This window comes from Aphis gossypii, chromosome 3 (genome assembly GCF_020184175.1).
Source record: "Aphis gossypii isolate Hap1 chromosome 3, ASM2018417v2, whole genome shotgun sequence".
NCBI classification, from domain to species: Eukaryota; Metazoa; Arthropoda; class Insecta; order Hemiptera; family Aphididae; genus Aphis; species Aphis gossypii.
In genome coordinates this window covers 49,559,583-49,584,427 of record NC_065532.1, presented here as the reverse complement: position 1 = coordinate 49,584,427, position 24,845 = coordinate 49,559,583, and the positions used below count along the sequence as shown (strand labels likewise).

Below are 24,845 nucleotides of genomic sequence, written 5' to 3'. Positions count from 1 at the left end.
TAATATAGTGATATATTTTAATATGATTTAATATGATCATATGAACACACAAGAAGCTTGAGTAAATAATATAATATGAGTTAAGAAAATTAAGTAAAAAATAAATGCACCCCTCAACTGCGTATAATGTAATAATAATAAAACATAAACACATTAAAAAATATTTTATATATCCGTTACATCGATGATACACCGTATGCGCGAGTTTTCTCATAATAATAACAACGTCCGGAAAAGTCTGCTATTTCTCACGTATTCTCTATACGTGGCTGAGAGGAAATTATTCCTTCGGGTGTTTTGAAATTAAATAATTTTGATAATTTTAATAATATGCTATATTATATGGGTAACCTAACCTACCCGGTACCTATACCTCGATGTAATTGGCATAAGTTTTACAGTCGCTGTTCTATTGAACGACAACCCATGTTTTTTTGTTTTTTTTTTTCTAATAGAATATGCATTGAAATTAACGTCGGTGGTAGTAAATAAATCATTCACCACAGAAAGTATAATAATATTATTATTATTAGTAGTAGAAATAGTAGTAACTAGTAATTGTGGTAGTGATATAGTAACGGTTGTAACGTCCTTCGATAATAAAAAAATGCGTAGGTAAAATAAAAAATGCTGACCCGACGTCGAAAACTCAATTTACATACTTATTTAATACTAATGGAATTTTGGCTGGCGGCATAAAGCACGCTCATATTCCCGTATTATCTCATAGTTGCTTGTAAACCACCACGTAAAATCGTATTATGTAAATATATAAACTAGAAAAAAAAATCGTTTTCCGATATAATTGTTATTGCGCACGAGAAGGAGTATTAGTATAGTTATATACCACAGTGGTATCTTTGTGTTTTCTTTACTTTTTTCACCCTTATTTTTATTGCCATCGTTTTATCTTGCGAGGGGAAAACCAAGGAGTAGAGGTCGTTTGCCACGCGAGTCGATATTTCGATTACATGCATTGATACCACCGAACCATTATGCGGCCTTTTAACAAAGGAAACAAAATAGTTTCTTACTGAACTCGAGTTACAAACGTTTAAAGATGAAGGTACCTATGTATAATGTGTATAATATATATATATATATATATATGCAATCTCCGTGCAGAAAGTACTTGGACACCACTCTCTGGTAGGCTATCCCTGACAGACGACAATTGGAATAAATGCGTAACCGAAAAAGGAGTATATAAGCAGGAAGCAGCTTGAACTGAACTCGTAATTTTTTCTTTTCGTAAAGGAAAACGCACGAGCCTGTTCGGAAGTTACGTTGAAAAAAATGTACTTATTAGCACAATTTATAATAATAGCTGGTTTCATGACTTTATAAGAATATTAAAATGACGTGCACTTACTTTAATATGCTAAAGTTACACATAATACAATGCAGAATTGAAATTAATTTTTAAATGCTTAAAATAAGTTCGAAAATGTTCTGATTGAAGTAGTAAGTGGAATAAACGATAATAAAACTAATTGAAAACCTAGTTTTATATAAAAAAAAAAACCAATAATGTTATAACTTTGAGTTAAAATAAGCCAATAACGCGCATGTGTTTATAAATAGTAAAACATTAATTTTATACTAATCAAAAAAATGTACATAAAAATAAGAAAAAAAAAAATTTTATACTTGACACTTTTATAGTTGCTTATTTTGCTGACGACAAAAATAATATTTTAGTTCATGAAAACCCAGTTACAGCTTCAATTAACTTACAGTCCCATTTTAATTTAATGGCAGACTGGTACAGTAAACGAAGAGTTAAAATTAACCACTCTAAATCAGTTCATGCTACCTTAACACTAAGACACGGTGACTGACTAAATGTATTCGTATTTATTAATAGTACTCTGAATCCAACATCTAATACAGTCAAATACTATTAGGATTTAATTTAGATAAAATATTAACATGGAATAAATAAGTGCAAATCAAGACTTATCCTTAATGCTCGTACAGTGTACACGAATATTATACTCCAATCACTCATTTTCAATAACAATTTTGCAAATCCAAAAACGATTATTTTCAATAAATTATTTACATTTTCAGACATAATCTCGAATTGTTATATTATTTATATTGGATAAAAAATGTAAATATACCCTAAAAATTGTTCATAAGACTATAGTAATTTATAGTTATTAAATTTAAACTTATGTACCCAGTAAATATTATACGTAACTATAATAACATGCTATTAAAATATTAAATAGATACAATTGTTAATTTACTAAGATAAAATAAATAATATTACATGTCCATAATCAATAAAGGTTATTGGATATGTATATCACATATTATATGTATTTCTGAACTTTTCAGAAGCATAGCTCTTTGGTTTTTATAAGTAATACATTTTATACAGTAAACGTATATAATATAATATAAGACATATACAAACAAAAGCACATACGCATTCATAATATTTTTTAGATATGACTCTAGGCATAAATAATTCATTAGTGTTTCGAATAAAATTAATGTACACAATACCGATACGAAAGAAACATTTTTTTCTAGAAAATAAGTCAACGATGGAAAATATTTACTTCTACCGACGGATGGGGTGGAGAAATTCTGCATTCTAGTAGAAATATCTACGTGTTGCAAAAAAAACCTTTGAGAGCAGCTTTATTTTTTAAAACATTTAAACGTTATATTGTTGGGAATATGATATTTATTTTAAAAGAGAAGCATTTTATTTCAATATAACATGTTTATTGTTCATATTTTTTAATAGAATAATATTGCAATAATTTATATTGTTATCAATCGTTTTTATGATCTAATTATTAATTTTTAATGTTAGGCATATTTTTGTTTTAAATTTTAATATCATATTACATCGTCAATTAAACTATACGAAAAATAAGAATTATTATTATTTTTGTTTTAGTATGAAATACCAAATTTAAAAAAAAAATTCCATTTGGACAACATTTTTCCGTACATTTGAGTACAATGGTTTTAAAATTGAACTTTTTATTAGTAATTAATTAAATTTATCACAACCGTCAATTATGCATTAATTTATTGTATGCTACATTTGAACTTTAAGTTTTTCAAAACTAAATCTATGAACTTTTATAAAATATTTAGTTGATAGTCAGTACTACTAAAACGTAGTTTTTTTTTTGTTGATAAATCTTAAGTTTATACTACAATTAAAATAATATAACATTATTAGGTAATTCATTGATTTAAAATACATTTTTGGCCTAGAATCATATATATTTATAATATATTTTTACAGAAAACAATTTCAATATTATTTAAGTACAATATATTAATATATAATAACCCATTGGATATTACGATTTATAATTATGTATATAGTATATTAGGTATCTTAATCTGTTATAATTTTAATAAAACAAATATTTTAAGACTTCTAGATTAAAATAAGGTTTATTAATGTTTGACGACTCGTTGAATAATTAATGTCAAAAATGTAAATGTTTTGATTATTTAAATGGCTCTCTAAATTTTATGAGCTCCAAGTGGTGTATTTTAAAAGGCTGGTTATGTTTTCAATTACATTGTATATAGTTATTTTGGAGAATTCAAATAATAAGGTTGGTTTTATACAGAGATGTTGCGACTATATAAAATGTCTTACATTGAACTTACACTAAATAAAACTATAGTAAAAAAATAAATACAAGTGATCACGTTAAACTTTATCTATATTGTAATAGAATAACGTGATATTACATTTTTAATTGTAATATTTTATAATGTTTGTAAAGTATCGTGTATTATGGAATTTGAAATATATTGTGTGGATTTGTGTATGATGGCTTAATATATGATTTATCTAAGAAGAGATGGTGTATTGTGTTAACGCGTACCTATTTATTTTACGGATATAACTAAATTATTTGAATTTATAATTTTGGACTGTTTGAGTTTAGAATAATAATAATAGTTCTATAAAATAAAACAATAGTTTTATTCTAATTTAAACATAACACCTACATAACTTTTTTTGTTTAACACGTATGTAATATAAAATTTAACTGAAGTATTCGCAATAAACTGTCTTAATAATTTGACTACAGAGATTTGTGTACAATATTATTCACTAAATCGGACGTTTTACATATCGTATGTGCACGGTAACAAATATTAAATTACTATTACCTATTAATTGTAGTAGTATAATTGATAACTTTGGTCGTCTATTTAGTATAGCTTGTATAGGTAATAATATTATGACATTAGATATTTATAGTTGGGCATGGGATCGTAAAATAATTTTCAACTTATTTCCCATTACAATAATAATTGCCATAAAAAAATGATGTAGTTATATAAATTGCAATCGAGATTATTCTTTAAATGCATTTGTAATTTGTGTTGTAATAATGACCCGGGAAGCAAAGCATTTATCTTTGATAAAATAACCCCAGGGGATCGTTTGAGTATACTTGGAAGTTACTAGTTACTGTAGTATAACTGTTAATCGTCTGTTCTTGTTAAGAAATTACACGACGACTTTGTTTTTTACGTGTTAATCCCGCGAAGAAACATTGTCTTTTATATTTTATTATTTTGTACAGTAACACGATATTTCATACAGGCAGTTGATGTATAAAAAAAAAAACACATAAAAAACGTTTTTATTATTATTATAGGTATAATACCTAATATTATATTATACTAGGTACCTACTATATTTTCATATTATTGCATTTTGGTACTTTAGAAAACAACCGCGATAATTAAGCAATATAACGATACGAAAATTTTAATTAAGAATTATTAATGCAACATCAATAAAAAATAAAAATAAATAAATATTTATCATAATAAGTATTCAAAGTAACTTTTTTTTTTTTTACATAAAACCAGTTAAAAAGTGTAAACAATAATATTATACTTTATAATATTTATTTTAAACGATATCTTATGGTTCTAAAAACAAGTATTATTAATACGAGTTTAAATGATGTAACCACGTATATAATAATGTTATAATATATATATATATTGTCATTATTGCAATTTTTCGTATTTTACTTTAATTTAATGTTGTACAGCATACATGAATTTCGAATGTAATATATTATCAAGTGATCAGGTTCAAAAAAAAGTTATTAATTATTTAATTGTATTTAATTGTATTTAATTTTTTAATATCATTGAATTGCAGAGCAAATAAATATCATAATCATAAATTTAATATCAAGAAAAATAATATTTTGTTTTGGTTTTAGTAAATAATTTATGTTCTACTGAGTAAAACCGAATCTCAAGTAAAAAGTCATGTTATTATAAATAACTTATCTAATATTTCCTAGAATAATTGTTCAATTGAATAATATGCATATACTAAATACGCCTATAAATTCTAAAAGAATAATATCTAAATTCTTGTTAAAAGTGCTGTTCAATAAATCAAACAAATAACTAAATGTACTATATACTCGTATAAATAAATATTTCGGTAAATTGTAAATATTATTATCAGTTAAACATTTTCGTTAATTTCTGTAGTAATTGTGTAATGTTATTTTATAGTCTAAGTCGGTACTTGATAGATATTTTTTATTTGTTCATAAAACATGATATTTTAGATATATTATTATAATATGGAATGATAATAAATAACAATTTATAGTTTATGTCTGAAATTTTAAAAACAAGGTTTTTCGTCAGTAGTTCGTGATAAAACCATAAAATAGGTATACGAAGAAGAATGTTTTTTTGTTATTTTGTTGTAGTTCAATGTTGAAACATGTTTGGTTTTCTTAATGACTCAATTTTCAAATTTGTACGTATACCTATTATTTTGTTATATTTAATATACACAATGCCATTTAAGTGTAAATTATGATTTATAAACTTATTTAAAATCGGTTTAGATACTGCCAGTGAATATAACATTAAATTATATTAAGCAGTACAATAATGATTAATAATAGTTAGATTTATAATTTATTTTAAATTTTAATCAATAGCTATTATAGCCTGTAATAGGCCATAGTGTTATAAATATTTGGTTGTATTCAAAAGCTAGGAGGTTAACAGGTAGACAGGTATGATGATGACATTAAGATGAGCAAAAGTGTTTTTTAGCTGACAAGGCCCAAAGGCGTAACGTGATAAAAAACTGACAGAAAATATACATTTTTAATTCGATAAAATTTTATTCTAGGAGTTTCCATCTGGGAAACTATTCTATGTGATTAAACTATAACTACTGACACGAAGCGCGACGTGCAGTATTTTTTTACAAGTTATTTCAACAAATGACCCATACTAAATTTTAAAATTTAATCGGTAAATAAAATTTCAATATACTTTATAGTGGATATCTGTAGTCATGGACACTTAGAGATGAACGATTATCTCACAAAAGAGTGTATAATTACATTGACAAAATTTGTTAAAATGTTATGCAAATATCGAATTAAACTCTTTATTATCTTATTAAACGTAAGCTGACCATGTGGTGTGACTTAAATTAAGCTATATAGTTACATCTAATCTCAACTAATATTCCGCGTGATTCATTGAATGTCGTATTATTTTTGGATAAATATATTGTAAACCACATTCATTTAATTTTTCACTGACAATTATAGTGTGTAAGGCATGTTTCAGTGTTATTACCTATTATTTATTCTATAAAAACATTTAATACGATTTAATCATTTCTTTAAATGTTAAAAAACATTTCATTTAAAATTTACCTATTTCGGTATAAAATCAATTTTGTTTTATATAAGCCTATTAATATGTCGGCCATTTCGTATTTACCAATTGAAACCAACCCTACTCAGATTGAAAAACAATACCCTATTTATTGTTGGAGAAATCAAATATCTAAGGTGTTTTAATAATTATTTTATACATGGGTGTTTTTTTACAAATTACACTCGTAATTATAAAAATATGTCCATCTCTTCGCTTAGAATTTAAAAGGTATGATCGTATGAATGACTTCAGGCATTTCAATACTGATAATAAAATGAATATAATATATAATACAACCTTAGTGTATTAATTCTTTTAAATAATTTTTTACCTTTAAAACATCTTGATGATGATGGTTTGATTTCTCAAATGATAAGTAGTTTTCGTTTTTCAGTCCCTGTTATTTTAGTCCAAACCATTAAAGTAACTAGCTCTTGTGTCAATGCTTACCATGAGAATATTTTTTACGTTAAAAACTGAAATGTTATTCAGTAAGCATTCAAATAATTAATCCGCTTCATCTGCATTAAAAATATCTTTTAAGAAAAATCTTTAAATACATTTTGATAAACCATTTAATTTTCATAAGTCACAGTCATGATCAGAATATAAATACTATCGCTAGATAGTAAGATTATAGTACAGATATCTAAAAATTGAAAACGACTTTAAAAGATATTAGTTACCTTATTCGTAGAAAATAATTTCAAAATGTATTTTATTAAACTAAAATAATTTTTATGAATCAAATTAATTCATATAATATTTTAATAGATATATTTTAGCTATTCAGTTAGGTAAAACTATATAAAAATAAATTGTTCATTAGTTATGTTGCATTAACATCACAATAATTATGAATTTATAATCGAAATAAAACAATTAAAAAGGCCAATTAAAATATATGTTTATGATAGGACGTTAAGTCTATAACTAATTTGACATATTATACAAAATGGATATAATACTATATTTGATTAAAAATAAATTCCAAAAATTAAAAAAAAAAATTATCATTAAATCTTGGACATCTATAAATAATATTGATAAAATATTAATTAATCATATAATTTAGAACTTAACCTACGTATTCAGTTTGAACAGAATAAATATGTTAAATTGATAATAATATAAAGTGTAATATAATTTATTCGATTAGAAAATATTAACTATTTAAACATTTTTAATGATTAATATTCTTTTATTTATTGTTAATGAAAGTTGTATGAAACAAATTATACACTTTTCTTAATCAAAAGTTTGAGCAATTAATCGCTAACGATAGAAACAATGTATAGGTAGTTCAAATTAGGTTTTCTCTTCGTACTTCACACACGGAAGGTGGAACCTATATATATTATAATATGAACTATTTTACATACTTTGTACTTTGTAGTTAATTTATTATTGATGAAAATAATCAATAATTATTGTTAGACATTTTACCACCACTTTCCTAAGTTATATTAATAGTAGTGGTTAACCTATATAATCTAATGACTATTATACACACATTACATTTTTTTATTTTATAAATCTACAAACAACAGCCAGGTTGAAAACCTATGTATGTATACCTACTCTGTTTTTTAAAAATATATATTATCGATTGAAATTAATGTCATTTTGATGATTATTTTGTATTCATATAGGTACCAAATATTTACTGGTATTTTACGAGGCATTTGAATTTGGAAGCTATACCTACTTATCAAATTCAATAACCATTATGCAAATTTGTATTATTTTATTTGTGTATAATATTTTTATCGATCTCAACAAAAGTATGTATGCATAAGGGTCGTCGTATTCAAAAATGATTTTGGTACGAAAAAAATCCAATAACTGAAGATTGGTTTAACGTCCAATATAACGCTTTACAGACCCACCCTTTACTATCTATCATTTATGTTTATAGTTTTTCAAAAAAACGAAATAAAAACAATACATACAATTTAAATCACGTTCTCCGAATATAAACGTCTTAAGGTTAAGACCATGGCAACGATTTAGCGCTTTCTGTTTGCACTATCACAATATGTACATTGTACCTAGTTATCTAAAGTTGGACTTTGAAATGGCGCTCGCGGTATGCAAGTATTGCTATACAACCATAAAGGTGATGTGTAGCGGTGGAACTTGAATCCGATCTATGAGATGAATACGGTATTAAAAAGTATGACTATTGCCTAAAACTTTAAAATGAATGGGCACGAATTTCGATTCCTTAGACAGGGGCTTATGAATATGTCAGATGAAGGTGCTGTAAAAACAGTGTATGCGGTATACAGTTTTAATAACAACTGATAATTCCATCTTAGAAAATGCTGGTGAGCATTACCTCCTTGTAGATTCAATTCAATTAATTTTTTTCACTTTTTTGAATTATTTACATTTGAGTAAATGTATTTTTATTTGTTTTTAAATAATAAAAATAGTTATGAAATAACTGAATTTTTTTAAAAAAAAAAATTGGCAACTCCGCATCCAATTTCACTCATGATCGTATGCCTTGAATAGTCAAAATCATGTTCTTTGTTATTCCGGCACTGCACGCAATTCTATTTACCCAAAAAGCTAAAACGCGCACAATCATACTCCACCGAAATGAAATACTAAAACAGATAATAACAACAATAGTTATACCTACAACGTTTGAGAAAAGTAATAAAATAAAAATTTATTATTATAAAATATTGAAAAATATACATAATTATAAAAATCAAATTTTGAACAAAATAATATATCATGGAATATAATATACCTATATATGGAAATATTTTCATAAAATATCATTAAAAAATCTCTAAAATCTTTAAAACTGTGTAACTGAAAAAAATTTAGAGTTTTAATTTCTGGTCTGATGAAATACATTTGTTGCTAATTTATAGCTATAAAAACAAGTAGGTAGGTACTTAAAAAAAAGTTGCAAATGCAACCACTTTTCTGCCCTATTAATTCATAATATTATACTGCGTGTGGTGGATTTGAACGAGAATTACTACTTATTACAAAAGTAATGTCAAAATTACAGATTATTTTGTTGTTTTATTTTACATAACAACACTAAAGGCTTTTTAAAATAATTTTCGCGACACTAAAATATAGTATTATTTATTATATACGTTATTCACTAAAGTTTTCAAGAACACGTTTTTTTTTTTTTATTTATGATAATCTTAAGAGGACATCTCGCCAACACTTTTCACCGTTTTTTTATACCTACATAATCATATAAACACGCGTCGACATTGCATTTAGAGCAACTATAGAAATAAAGAAATAAAAATGAACTATTGTAAAAATTAAAAACACTACATTTTGAAAAGCATTATTTCCACAAAATTTTACAAAAATATAAATAAAAGAAAGTATACCTACACGCTAAAAAAATTAAACATCACAAGTAGGTATACCGATTAATTATTTAAAAACTTATAACTTGTTACTTGTAGGTTATACAAATTATTAAATTTTGGTTTTAAATCCTAATATATCAATATTTACAAAAAAATATTTTGATCTTGGAATATGAAACTAAAATTTTAATTTACAAATATCATGTATAACAATACATTTCTCCTTTTTCCTTTAATAATGGGGTTACTCAAATTTGATTTTTGAAATTTTTTTTTTATTACTTAAGAAAGAAGTACGCTGTTATAATATAAACTTCTTTTTGAAATTAGAACCCCCTTTTCCTACTATAAATTGCTTATTAAAGATTTTTATAAAAAATAAAATTTAAATTTAAACTTGTAATTGTTGAGTTATTTAATTTTGCATACTAAGGATAATAGAAGGTCTCTAATAACGAGGTTGGAAGATATGAGGCTACGGTGATTTGAACATTTTTGTGACTAATATTAATCTACCAACATTAATTATAATCTTCCTCCCCCCCCCCATTTTTTAATAATCCAAGTACCTTCAATAAATATTAGATTCAATATTACATGTTATAGTTTATATATTTTTTAAACCATTTTGAAGGACTAATATCTTTATTATTACATTTAACAATTGAAAAACTCGTTCAAATTTCAAAATAAGTACAAACAATTTTCCAAAAAATTATCCATTAAATAATTTACTGTAAATAAAAGGAAAAAAAGTAAGTTCATTTCGACAAAAAACACTCCTTAGTCCTTAAATAGTACGAAAAATCTTAGGAATTTGATTAAATTTAATCCTCTAATAACGAAAAAACACGGCACTGAGCATAGATTACGTATCACCCTCTATATTATATTATATATTAATATAAAAATAATATGCATGTTTTATCGTACAATAATGGATACCAATCGCTGATCGACTAGTGATGGAAGATCGGGTACTTCGATTGTACGCGAATAATGTGTTTTAATGGCTTTTATATATTTCACCGACGTTTAACGGAACATTTTACCTGTGGGCATTATCTACACATATAATATTATGTTATGACGCGCGCATAATACTATGATACACTGCAACCACCTATAATACCTACCAAGAAGAGTTTATTATTATTTATTGTCAAAATTACATTCAAATTAATTACGATTTATCGATTTTACGTCAATATGTACTTATACAGCGTGACGCATCTGCACTGTGTTATATGACGTTTTGGTTCATGACCGTCGCAATTGGTGATGTTATGTTATACTTACAATTTTTCACATACAACTAATTTGAAATTCTGCGATTTTGATATAATAATAAACGTCATATTACTCGTGTCCCATAAAACATATTACAATGTATTACAACTCAGTCGCCCCGGGTTCAAAATAATATAGTAAAAGCTACAAATATTAAATTGACCCACATATCTAGTGTATAACACATAATATTAATAAATAATTATACATAGTCAATTTATTCGTACACGTTAATAACTAACAAGGTAAAGTGAAATATCAGGTATGTTCAACACGATGTATGTTACAATTAACTAGGTACCTCCTATAATACGTATATAATAATAATAATACACATTACAGCGTGGGGTGTCGAGATTCCCGTGGTAGCGGGAAATTGGATTAAACACTCGTTCGTCTGTAATGTATAATAATATTATTTTAGTCAAATTTATAACGATAAAGAACAGTAGCTAGCTGGTAATTAGCCCATACACGTTACAACGACTTTGTTACGTACTTATAGGTATATTTTGCCATTTTAGGTCCGTAAACAGTCATTGGTGTGCGGCTGCCAGGTAGTTCGATAGTTGAACAGCCGACACATTTTGCATATAACGAGTCACAATTAAAAACTACACGTGTCTCGTATATGCATAGTCAACAGTGTCGACTCGCGAGTTTAAATGGTCGTGTTCGTAATAATAGAGTACCTATTCATTTCGTGTGTCCATTAAACAAATGAGACATTTTTTTTTGCCGGGTCGGCTAGGTGTCGATAAGCAACGAGAACTGGTGGTGGTACAACCTCTAAAATGTAATTAGTTTGGTACTAAATTTTAATTAATGTTGCGCTACGGAGTAAGGGAAGAGGGAAGTAATCCAAAGGTCAATGGCGTTTTAATACTCTAACTCCTCCCACTAGGACTATATACTTTTACGTTCCCATCATATTCTGGCCAACAAAAAGTAATATAGAAGAAAAAAAATGGATATAATAAAACCTGTCACCGTGTATTGTTTATTTTTCCCTCTTATTAAAAGGTCGTTTTTGGTCGACGAAATTCCATGTCAAAGGTCGAACACAAAAACTTCATGGTGACCTTTATTGACTAGTATTTGAAATTCTTCTTCTTATACTATTATTATTATTATTAGGTATTTTTTTATGATTGGTTTTTATATTTTTCGAAACTATTGTTGAATTTAGAACTCAGATAATAATACAATATGAAAATATTTGTAATTCTAAATGTTTTATTCTTTTTTCAAAATGTAACAAATAAGTAATAACTAAACTATGCATAGTTATTTGCTATCTATTTGAAACGAACAAAGAAAATACGTACCTGTACACACGGCCGTGCTATCAAATTTTGAGCGGATTAAGCAGGCTTATTTGGTATTTAAATATAATATTATATAGATGTGCGACGTGCCCATCGCTTTTTGAAATGATAAGAAACCTTAAAACTTTTATTTAGTTTACCTGTTGATTGAACATTAAATTACATTTTGTGAAACTTTATTGTAATCTACTAATACACTATTAATCATAATTAACAATGTATATTATAATATACACAAATACCTAAGTACAATGATAAAATACCTACAATTTTAAACCAGATGGTGAAATTTGGTATAAGTTTTACATTTTTGATGTTGAAGATTTCATGAAGTCACGGATACTTCTTTACAAAAAAAAAAAAATATGAGTGCCTAAATAAATATTATCGTTATATTTAAATTATCAATTAAAAATATACATAAATAAGGTAGGTATTTACTTCAAATAAAAATAAAAGGTCATTATTAACTATAATTTATGGAACAAATGCATTTTATCTTTTTTCCACGAGTTAACATTTGTTTTTTAAAACACGTTTTGTTTAATATAAGTAGTTCAGTAAAATTTGGAATGAAAATATCAGAAAAAGGGACAATCATAAAATTTTGGTTTTCTATAAATCACAACTACATGTTAAAATGTACAAAAATTGTTATATTATTTTGTTTTTCACTCTTATTTTATAAATTCTATACGGATAAAAATGTAATATTGTAGTCAGAATTTGTTTATTGTTCTTACTTTAGAGTCTTGAAGCAAGATCAACAAATAAACGTAAAACAATGAATGTATATTTTAATACACAATTAAATATTATATAATATTCATGTTACACAATCTTTTTCGACGAATTCAACCTGTGTTAGAATATATTGTTGTTCAATTTCATTACTTTTAATTAGACGTTAGAAACACTAGCAGATTGTGTACATCTATGTTTATACAAATCACACAAAAGAGGATAAAAAGGTTTGACTTAAATTTAAATTTAAAGTTGTGTTCGAAGAAATATTATATACTTTTCAATCCTTTATTTATTATTATATAAATAAATAAAAAAAATTAATTTCATACTGATTTATGAGAAAAATATAATTTTTTTTAAACTCATTAATATTATTATTATTGATGTGCGCTTTAATTGAGTCTATTAAAATTTTCAAAAGTTACATTATTTATAATAAAATTATTTTTATAATGGCTACTTAATAATTCATAATGAAGGACTCGTTTGTATAGTTATATTTATGAATATAAGTTATATCACGTGTATGTATACTAGTATTGCATCAAAAATATATTATTTTATATCTATAATAAATATAATATACTCTATCAATTTAAAGTATGTTAAAATATCGTTATAGGTAAACATCGAAGATTTGTGATGACAACTATGCATTATTTGGTTTTTACGTTTATATCTAAATATCCAATAATTGATGAAGGTAACATCATATTCGACAGGAATAGATATTGTTATTTGGTTTTTACTTAGTAGTTATATTCGCTTTCACTTGACACATGCAAATGGGACTCGTAATCGGCCAGCAGCCAATTCCATTACCTCAAAAATCCAGGAAAAAACAAACAAAAAGCAGTTTGATTTTATTATTATTGTTATTATCATCACGCTGAACATTTCATTACAACGCAAATTTGCTACTGCAATACATTATTGTTTCACCTGTGTCCCATGGCACAGAACGTAGATTTAAAGGCACCGTTCGTCGTACCGATAAATGCGCGTAAACTGTTATTTAATACCCGAGCTGATTTCACAGTAGTACTTCCGGGACCTGTAGAAAGCTGCATTGAAAAGAATAAATAAACAAATCAACATATAAATATCTGAGTTGCTATTATTTTACGAAACATTATAACGTTATTTATAAGCTTAAAATATTGTTTAAAAAGCTAATTAAATTTAAAAAGATTATTTTTATAATAATTGTGTAGGTACGAGTATGAACTTTTGTAATTGTGTGGTAAAATGCAGATAGATACTTGAGTCAAATTCATTACTCGATGACTAATTTAAAATTGTGTCATTATGAATAGAAAAAGAAATAATAATAAATAAACTACCTACTTACCAACCTTGTCTTGCTTATTGAATATACTATATAAGGTAATTTAAATTAGGGTAATATAAATTAGTTTGGTAACTTGAAATATTGTTTCAATTTTAAAGTTCAAAGAAGTATAAAAATCTTAAGAAAATAAATTATGTACCGTGTATATCAGCTGGTGTACTTACGACTGTTTAAATATACTTTTAAAATTGTATAGTGTTTGAAAATAACATTTTTTCGCGGTTAAAATGTTGATACAATATACAACTGGCTTGGAAAATAGTTTTGATTGGACTTCTTATTATTTAAAAGTAATGATAAAAAATGTATATGATTGTTTATACTTCAAGGTTAATTTTTTATTATTTTTTTTTTTTCATAAATATATAAATACCTGTGTAAAAAGTATTGAATTGCATGCATAAATATTCAAGTATTGTATATTTAAATATATATCACTATATCAGGGATCATATTTTTTTATCAAAGCAACAGTGTTAGACTATCTCCATAGTATCATTATGTTTTTAAATCATATTTCTTAATATGTTTAAATCACTGTAGTACTCGTATCTGTAATAGTATATTATAATAATGTAAAATACATACAATCGGTAATTTCCTTTGGCTAAATTTATTTTCATTATTTTAATTAAAAGTAAATAAAACAAGAAATATATTTTCATTAATAAAAAAACTTTATACCATTCTCTAAGAAGCAATATGATTTTATTATTGTTAATATTGTATACAATGATTTCCAATATTTCAATATTAAAAATTTACAATTGTTATAAGTTCGTTTATTCATTTAGTATAATTATTACATAATTGCGATAATATTATATTTATCAATAAGTTTATACTTTTATGAATACAATAATTCTCTCATAAGTGTATAATAATTTAAAAACCAAAGATATTTCAATTCAAATTTTAAAACCATAACTATAATATTAAAAAAAAAACAAACAAACAAACAAAGAACAATTATTGCACGTTCACAAAATGTATAATACTAATAATAATATTTTTATAAATAGTAAATTAATGTAAATATTATTTTATTTTATCACTTATTAATACCCTCGTTAAGGTGGTTCACACGTTTAAATCTACGTTTTAGAGAATCATTAATTTTTTTTTTTCAGACAATTTTTCATGTTTGTTAAAATAAATATATAATAATTATATAGTCGATATGCTTAATCGACGATGTGTTAATTTAGATACTGTAATTTTCATTCAGTGTATAAATTACTTTTCTTAGGCAATGAGTTATTTCGTATAAAAAAAGAAAATAAAAGGAACAAAGAATCCTTTTTTATATTATAGTTAGGTAGGTATACTTTCTATACAGTACGTATACTACTAGGAAATACTATAAAAACTCACTCTACTTTTTTCGTAACAATTTATTAAATATGATAAATAATATTATGCTAATCAGTAAGTACAAAAATTAATATTACACCGAAGTATTGAAAACCAAAAAAAAAATACCGTCACTCAAGTTATGTAATAGGAATCGTGTTTAAATAATTAGTTAGTATACTAATAATTATGATTCATTGATTTATTTAATTTATGTAATATATATATATATATAAATATATTTCAATAATCAATTTTTCATTTAATTATTAATATTAGTTTTATTGTTTATTGATTAAGCTGAGAAATACCGGAAAACCTATCAAATTACTGTATTGGTGATATGATTACGATAATTTTAATGGCGTATATTTCTATAGTTGTATAATAAAGCCTAGTGTACAGGATGTTTGCTCTTTTCAACTATATGATATTAAAATTAAAATAATATTACTTAAATAATTTTTCACTGGAACAATAATAATATACTCTTGAAGTTGCTTTTAATTCATACACAGCCATCCATACAGGCACAATAGTAAAAATATATAAAATGCATTATTATTTTTTAATAATGAGTTAATATACAGTTGGTTTTAATTAAATTTTAATGCATTCGTTGATAGGTCCGAGTAGTATAGGTGGTTCGGAAGAGCAGAAGTAATGGTTACGTGACCCATCGCACTAACATTAACCACATTTTTTTTCAGTTTTGTACCAAATAGAAGTGTTCGTTTTGACAGAGAAAGTTTTTATAACTCATTTAAACAATAGTGTCTTCATAGAAAATAAATATCTGTGATCGTATAGTTCTATACCAACCCCTAATAATGCAAACATATTGGTACCTATTTTTATTTTTTGTTTCCACGACGATTGGATACTATTTTATACAAGTGTCAGTTAGCTAATAAATATAAAAAGAATGAAAATGAAAATTAAAAAAATGTGAACTACCTACTCACAGTAAACAAACTTTTCAGGCTATATTGACACAATTATTATTGTTGTTTGTTTATGAATCTATTGAATACTTTTTTGATTTTAGAATGCATTCAATCGTATTTAATGAAATCATTTGTTCAATAATATACGATAAATTATTATGCATACCTATTATAATTTAAAATTGATTCTCGAATATTAAAAGTGAAGATCCATTTTTGAAATTATACTGTGTTTTATTACTGTGCAAAATATAATATATTATTATCATATCAACTTTTCATTCTGTAATATTATATTAATTTATAGGTAATATACCTAGTAAAATTTTTAACTGAAAATTTGGATTTAATCAAACTATTAAAATTATTGTCTAAGAAATCGAGAAGTGTAACAAGTTGTTTTTATTATTTTCATAAAAATTTTTAAAATAGCTGTTATGGAAACGTTTATCATCTTTACATAATTATACAATTATTTTTAGTTCGTTATGTCATTAATTGAGGAATTTTTTTTGTATACTTGAAAAATTTAAGTTTTGTTTTTGAAGTAACTTGGACGCGTGTACTTAAATGAAAACTAATGTTTAATTATTTTATTAATAATATATAATTATTATACAATATATATATTTATAATTTATAAAGACACACATTTTTAGCAATAGTAAGCTTAAAAATTTGTGTTTTCTATTCTTATTTATTTATATCTTATAATAGCTTATAAAATAACAGTAACAAAGTATTTACTCAAAATATGTCACTGCATCAGTTTATTTTCATAAATAATACATATTTCATACAATTTATAACATGAATTAATTTTTGAAATAGAAAAAATATTTTTAATTTTATAAAATTTACTTAAAATAATTATTCATGTGAAAATTTAGCCTTCTTGTATTTTTATTTTTATTTTTAAACACTTATATTAAATACTAAAGGCTAAATTTTTTTATTAAAATATTATTATTCAATTATAAACTTAAAAAATACAAACAAAAATATTTACAAAGAGAGTGATACGTTGTTCTTAAACATTTTAAATAATGTATTTATATAATTAGATTCTTTAAGTTCCATGAAGTGAAAATGCGATTGAAAATCAGTCATAAATTATACTTTTAGATTATCACATCAAAATAAGGTAATATTTATTTTCAAGAAATCTGGACAACTAATTCTCTTTTAATATTTTTATCAAGTGATTAAAATTCCATTTACATTAACATACCTAATCCAAAATAGTTCCTTAATGTAAATAAAACGGTGTCTTTAACGGGTTATGTATAATGTCTGAATTTTAATAATGAAATAAAATACACCATTTAGTTATTCTTGATTTACCTAATATCATTAATGTTTCACATACCTACCCATTCAAGAATTAAATAGTGAGAAGCTAGGTAACCACTCTGCTTTACCATAGAAACTTGAATCGAGTGTGCCTGGTAAAAACAATTTTGAGCGAGGATGTTGTAATATTAAAATCTTAACAAATCATTTTATTTTAGTTTTTCCTAATTATTGCTAAAAATTTCAATTTCATCTCCCAAAAATATAATCAAAGTTGATTATCACATCATTTTTTTCTATTAGAAAAAAAATATAAAACACGTGTTGTTTAATCTGTAATTCATTAATCACTCCTTTAAGAATTTAAAAGAACCATTTTATTTTTTAATTACAATTTTGAATACAAATCCAACCAATGTAGTTTTTTTTGAATATTTAGAACATTTCGCTCACACGCAGAACATAATAATATCATATATTGTATAGTATTATCACACGTCATGTAAACTCAGTGTTATATTATTTATATTATTACGAATTGATTTGGAATTTTCGTCGTCTTTGTGTAGAAAAACCGGTCCCGATCGCATACGATCTCTCAAACGAGCTTCTCTGGGAGATATTATTTCTTGGCAGGCACTCGCCACACCGTCCCTGTAAAGACGAACGATCGAAACCGCGGCATATAATACACGTCAACCCATTCGATAGTCACCGTCATCGTCGTAGGGCTCTTCTATATTATTTAAAAGCACACACACACATATGCATAGCATATATGTATAATATAATAATAAGTCCCGAGGGTCGTTTGCGATTTGTCACGAATCAAAGTCGTCTCTACCACGGCGCAAGTGTCGCGCATACATAAATCACACTAATGCCACCCCGACGGTGCAGCGGCGGTTGTGTGCGCGCGTATATATGTACCCGCCACCGTTGCCGCCGCCGTTTTACCACCGTAGATTTTCTTTGACGGATCTACAACAAGTGTTGTGCGCTTAAGCACAGGTATACGCTGCAGCTATTAATCAGGGACAGCCTATTGTGGGCATAATGTTCGGTTGACGGTTAACCTCGCTGGGGACGAGTACATCATAAGCATTATTCACCGGGCCACCGAACGGGGACGATATATCTCCGACGACTACCCCTACCCACCTATTATGTATGTAGATATTAGATTATACATGTACCTATACGTCGGATGTCGCCTGCACGCGTCTGCCACCTCCACCACCATCATCACGTCGTCGTTGGTCGTGTATAGAATAGATTTATTTTTTGTTTTATTCCCCGAACCGTTCGTTCGACGTATTTTGTTTGTTTTTTTCATGTCATTTAACGGTTTTTTTTTTAAATCTATGTTTTATAGGTAGCTTGGCTACGGGTGGATACGCAGACCATATTGACCATCCACAACCACGTGATCACGAAAAACCACCGGATCGGCGTGTCGCACTCGGACCACAGGACGTGGCACATACACATCAAGGAAGTGAGAGAGTCCGATAAGGGATGGTACATGTGTCAGATAAATACGGACCCGATGAAAAGTCAACTAGGCTTCTTAGATATCGTTGGTGAGTTGTTCTGTATCTCGTATTTTTGTTATAATGTAATATAATATTTTTATATGATTTAAGTTCGATACATTTTTCCTGTATATTTCACTGATATTGTTTTACTTGATCATTTTTTTACCATTTGTCATACCATCATATAAAGTGACCATTAATTTCAATTGTTTTCGTGTGCGTACAGTAGGTAGTATTTGGTTAACGAGTACATCTAAACATTCTAAACGTATGCAATAATAGTATCATTATTATTCTAAAGGTAGGTTATTAAGATAATACTAGAAAGGGAATACACTTGTTAGTATGCATATTATATTATTATAATTTGTAATATTAATATTTAATATTATTAAATATATTTGAGTTTATAAATAAAAATATTATATACCTGGAAAAATTGCTCGTTAGGTTCATCACTAGTATATTATCCTAAGTAGGGTAATTAAGATTTTAAGTATCAGTAATTCTAAATATTTTTAATGTTTATAAGATAAAATTAGTGTATTGGAAAATTATCGTCACTCTATACGCAGTATAATAATGTAGTATGACTGCTATTTGCAGTGTTTGCATTTTTTATGGTTCCCGCGGCGAAACCGCAAGTATTGGGTATCGTAATACAACCGCTGCCGGAAAAATACCCAATGTCTATGTTATGTACACATATATAGAGCATTGCTGAGTCCTGCTCAGCTGTATATGCGTAAGTACGTATTTACAGCCAACGGTTTTTATTTACTACGCGTTTTCCACACTTACAAAATTTACTTTCTCGTCTGAAATGATTTCGTTTCGCTTTTATTCTATCCAATACTACTCAGTTTTACAGTCAGGGATAGTATTGTATTATACCTTTCGCTCGCTCTAAAAGTTACGTATAAATGTACAACACATTTAAAAGTAAATGATCATAGTGTATAGACGTATAGTCATACGGAGTACAGACAAATTTCAGCAAAGTCTATTTAATTAATAAAAGCTACGCATTTAAAATAATTTTAAATTAAATAAATATTTATTTGTTAGAATTTCTGAAAATGTTCAAATCCCAAATATGACTTAAAAATTAAACTTTAGGAATACATTATCTACAGTTGGTGTATAATATTAAGTTTACAATACAAAAACTATTTATAGAATGAATAAAAATAAAATATTGTTAAGGTTTTGTTTAGATTCTGAGCGGTGTGATGAATGTATTAATTTTACAGTGATGTGTGTTATTTTTTTCACTTTTTGATTTTCAAAACGAGAATTTTTTCAGGTAGAAAATTGGTCGTAGTTGGTACTTTGAGGAGTCAAAAGTAAAAAATCCTAAGAGTAAACTTTATAATCGGGTGAAAAAAAAAATCTATGGTCATCAAATGTTGACAAAATTCGTTAGTCTCAAAAATGAACATTAATATGATAGATTAAACATAAATATTTTTTCATTTGAGTAAATTTATTTAAATACTATGACTCCGTCCATAATATGATGTATATTCTATACTATATGAGTTTTTTGCCCAAAATAGTAGTGATTGGACCTTTTTTCCCACGAAAATTTGACTGATAACGTATTGTCTCATTTCAACATAATTTATAAAGACGTGCATATTGTGCACGACACAGCAGTGCAGCCATCTGCGTTTTTAATTATTTACATAAGTATATTGTAATCGTGATTCGTATAATAAGTTGTTTCTAAGCTCCTTGACATTGATCAAAGAGTGACGGTAACATTGTTTTTTACCGTAGACTATTATATTAAGGCTTTAAAGTAGAGAAGTACGTTAGTATAGAAGTCTGTATTGCTCGTGAAAAAAGATTTTATAACTTATTTCATACTTATGTATAACTTTTTATAGTGTGGTGTTGTGTTTTAAATTGTAAAAATACAAATATAAAACTTTTTTCTTTACCAACAAATGAAAATAAGTATGTAATTGAATTATTAATTATTAGTTATAGTTATCATAAGTTTATAATTGTTTTTATTAGGCTGATACTTGAAAATATTATTTATTAGGGTGAATGTATGGCTTACAAATTGTTATCGTCTTATTCAATGTGATATATTAGGTAAATAGTGCTTTTTCTTCGTGATGATTATAAATTATAATCATGTGTGTAATTGTATTTTTCTTAACTTATCATGGTCATATTTTAAAAAGCGTTTACGTTTTTACTTGTACGCTTTATTGGTACCATCAATACGAAGAGCGGTGGCTGTAATACATGATGAGATGATGGTCACTCTCAGTGTTTAAAATATGTCACTTGTTGTAACTCGTAAACCCATCATCACGAGTGGCTGGCGTAAATTATTACACGGTGATCGTCTCGTCATACCCTCGGTCGTCATCGAATCTATACTCTAATAATGTTTATATATATACATATTAGGTTATAATAACGCCATCGTTGTGTGTTCATACGTTTAGTAATTAAAATTACTTTCGGTCTGCTTTTCGCACCGGCGTCGTCGCCGTCAGTGCGTATAGGGATATAATAATATTATAAATTATATTAATATATTATTCGGCGTGCATGCTAATAATAATATTATGATAATAACTATAACACGATTCCGTTGCGTTATCGCCATCGGAGTAGTACCTATAATTGTTGTCTCCTATTTACTTTCCGAATATCAGTTAACACTTTTGTACGACATTATTATAAGATAATACATACAACTCGCGTAACAATATAATTTTTGGAGTTTTGAAAATCGGTCTACCAGCATCGGAGCGCATTTTGAAATACCGGTAGCGATGTCGGTTCTGCCGGCACGTATGTAACTCGACGAGTGCTATATATAGCAGTGGCAGTGGACCGCGCGCGCCATCCGTTTGCAAAGGACTTAAAAGCCAATCTGTGTCCCTCACTTCCTCTTTCCCCGCGTGTACTCTTCCTGCGCGGTAGTCCGATCCTGCACTATGTATGAGTATGGGTGGGTGGTTATCCTCTGCTGGGGGGTCACAAGCTTTTGACGTTTGCAAGGGTATATTATGCTTGCATTTACCCGAGAGGGGTCTTATATTGGCTGCCGCCTATATGCATACACATACATATATAGGTGTATAATATACACTGTATATATTTACCTCCATCACCCGGTCACCGCCACCGATTCACACACTTTGCACACCCAGACCACCTTTTCTACCGCGGATCTACACCCCTACCACCAGCACAACTGCCATTCGAGTATACAGCCACGGTATCCGTTAAATGGGTCAGAGGGCTCTTTGCGGAAAACCACAATGCCTCTCATTTGCATCTTATTGGGAGACTCGAATATGGTGTGTGCGTGTTTGTTGTTTGTATATTATACATTGGAACAGGACACAATAACATTATACACTGGTTAGAAACGGCTCGGTTGGGGGGGGGGGGTGAATCGAGGAGTTCATCGAGAGTTTACGCACTGCAGCCGTGTGGCTTAATTACGACTTGTAACTCGCGCGCACACGCCAATGCACACCACATTTATACACAAGAGGAACTATCGTTTATTCATTTATAACGCTTCGTCGGTCCCGTCGCCGCCGTAAAGTGGATGGTCATTTATATTGTTACGTTTATTTATGCGTATGTGTGTGTGTGTGTGTGTGTGTGTGTGTGTGAGTGAGTGTATGTGTATTATACATCTAACCGTATGCAGCGTTAGTAATTTAATAGACTTATCGAATATATACATATATATATATATTATACACAATGATATTGTGTTAAAAGTACATAATGGAGCGATATTACATCGATACGGAATTCAATAGATTTTTAATAAAGACAGAGGCTGTCAAAATGCCAATGCTATACTGTTGTAGAAATGTACCGATGCACACTCTTGCGGTTTGTCTAAACCTCAAACTGACCCGTATCTTATTTTGTGGTTAAATTAAAATTCCCGAACACGTGTCAAAATTAACCCTGCAGTTGCACAGTTTATAATTTATAACTCGTAGTTTTTGAAAATTATAATATGATAGTGAGTTAGGATTTTGTGACTCCCTCGAAAAAAAAATAATAATGATGGTTCTATGTAATATTTAAAATACATTCGTCTGCATAATGCATGCGTGACAAATAGCCTGTTATTTTTATTCGTTTATTTTCTTGTGAACCGCTTTTGAACATATATTTTCGACGAATTTTCAGTTTTGTTGGTTCCAAAGATGATTAAAGTTTTTAGTTATTCAGTGTTTAATGTGTAACGCAGAATTTGTATCGTCACTTCTTTGTCCTTGAAGTACATTTCTTGACAATGCATAATTTATATAAAAACGGCCACAATTTAAAATATTATGTGTAGTTTTAGTTAATCTTATACATTCCTGTAATTTCTTTTACATAATTAATTAAATGAAGCTTATAATATTATAATAGTAACTTGGTTGATAAATCCATATTGTGTTATATATGTATAATGTTTTGGTGTTCTGATTAACAACTAATCAAAAACATAATTTACCTAAAATTGTATTTATATTTGGTAGTAAAATAATTAATGAACCATATACACCATTCATTTCAATAACAATTTTACAACCGACTATCGTATATTCTATTGAGCATCACATAAATTGATTCAAATTATTGAAAGGAGCTATTATTATGATTTTATGTACATTGTATTTTACATAAATTTGTTTTTCTCTAATCACAATCATTATCCTTTAATATTGTACGTTTATAAATTATAATTGACATTAATTTTTAAACTATGACATTGATTTTATCACAAAGTAAACATCGTGCTTTCTTAAAATAATGTGATAAAAATAAAGATAAATGAAATTGAATCTTATAGTAAGTTTTCACGAGGTTAATATATTGATAATATTAAGTTTATAAAAATTAAAATATATCTTTAAATTATT

The 24,845-nt window shown here is 26.9% G+C and overlaps 1 protein-coding gene across 2 annotated transcripts in view; it reads left to right on the top strand.

Annotated features, from left to right (window-relative positions):
* Positions 1 to 24,845, top strand: part of LOC114125258 (neurotrimin) — a 161,271-nt gene that overhangs the window by 64,960 nt on the left and 71,466 nt on the right. For both annotated transcript variants that reach the window (XM_050203480.1, XM_050203479.1), the window contains exon 3: positions 19,770 to 19,977. In XM_050203480.1, the coding sequence (XP_050059437.1) occupies positions 19,770 to 19,977 (208 nt within the window). The remainder of the gene's footprint in view (positions 1 to 19,769; positions 19,978 to 24,845) is intronic.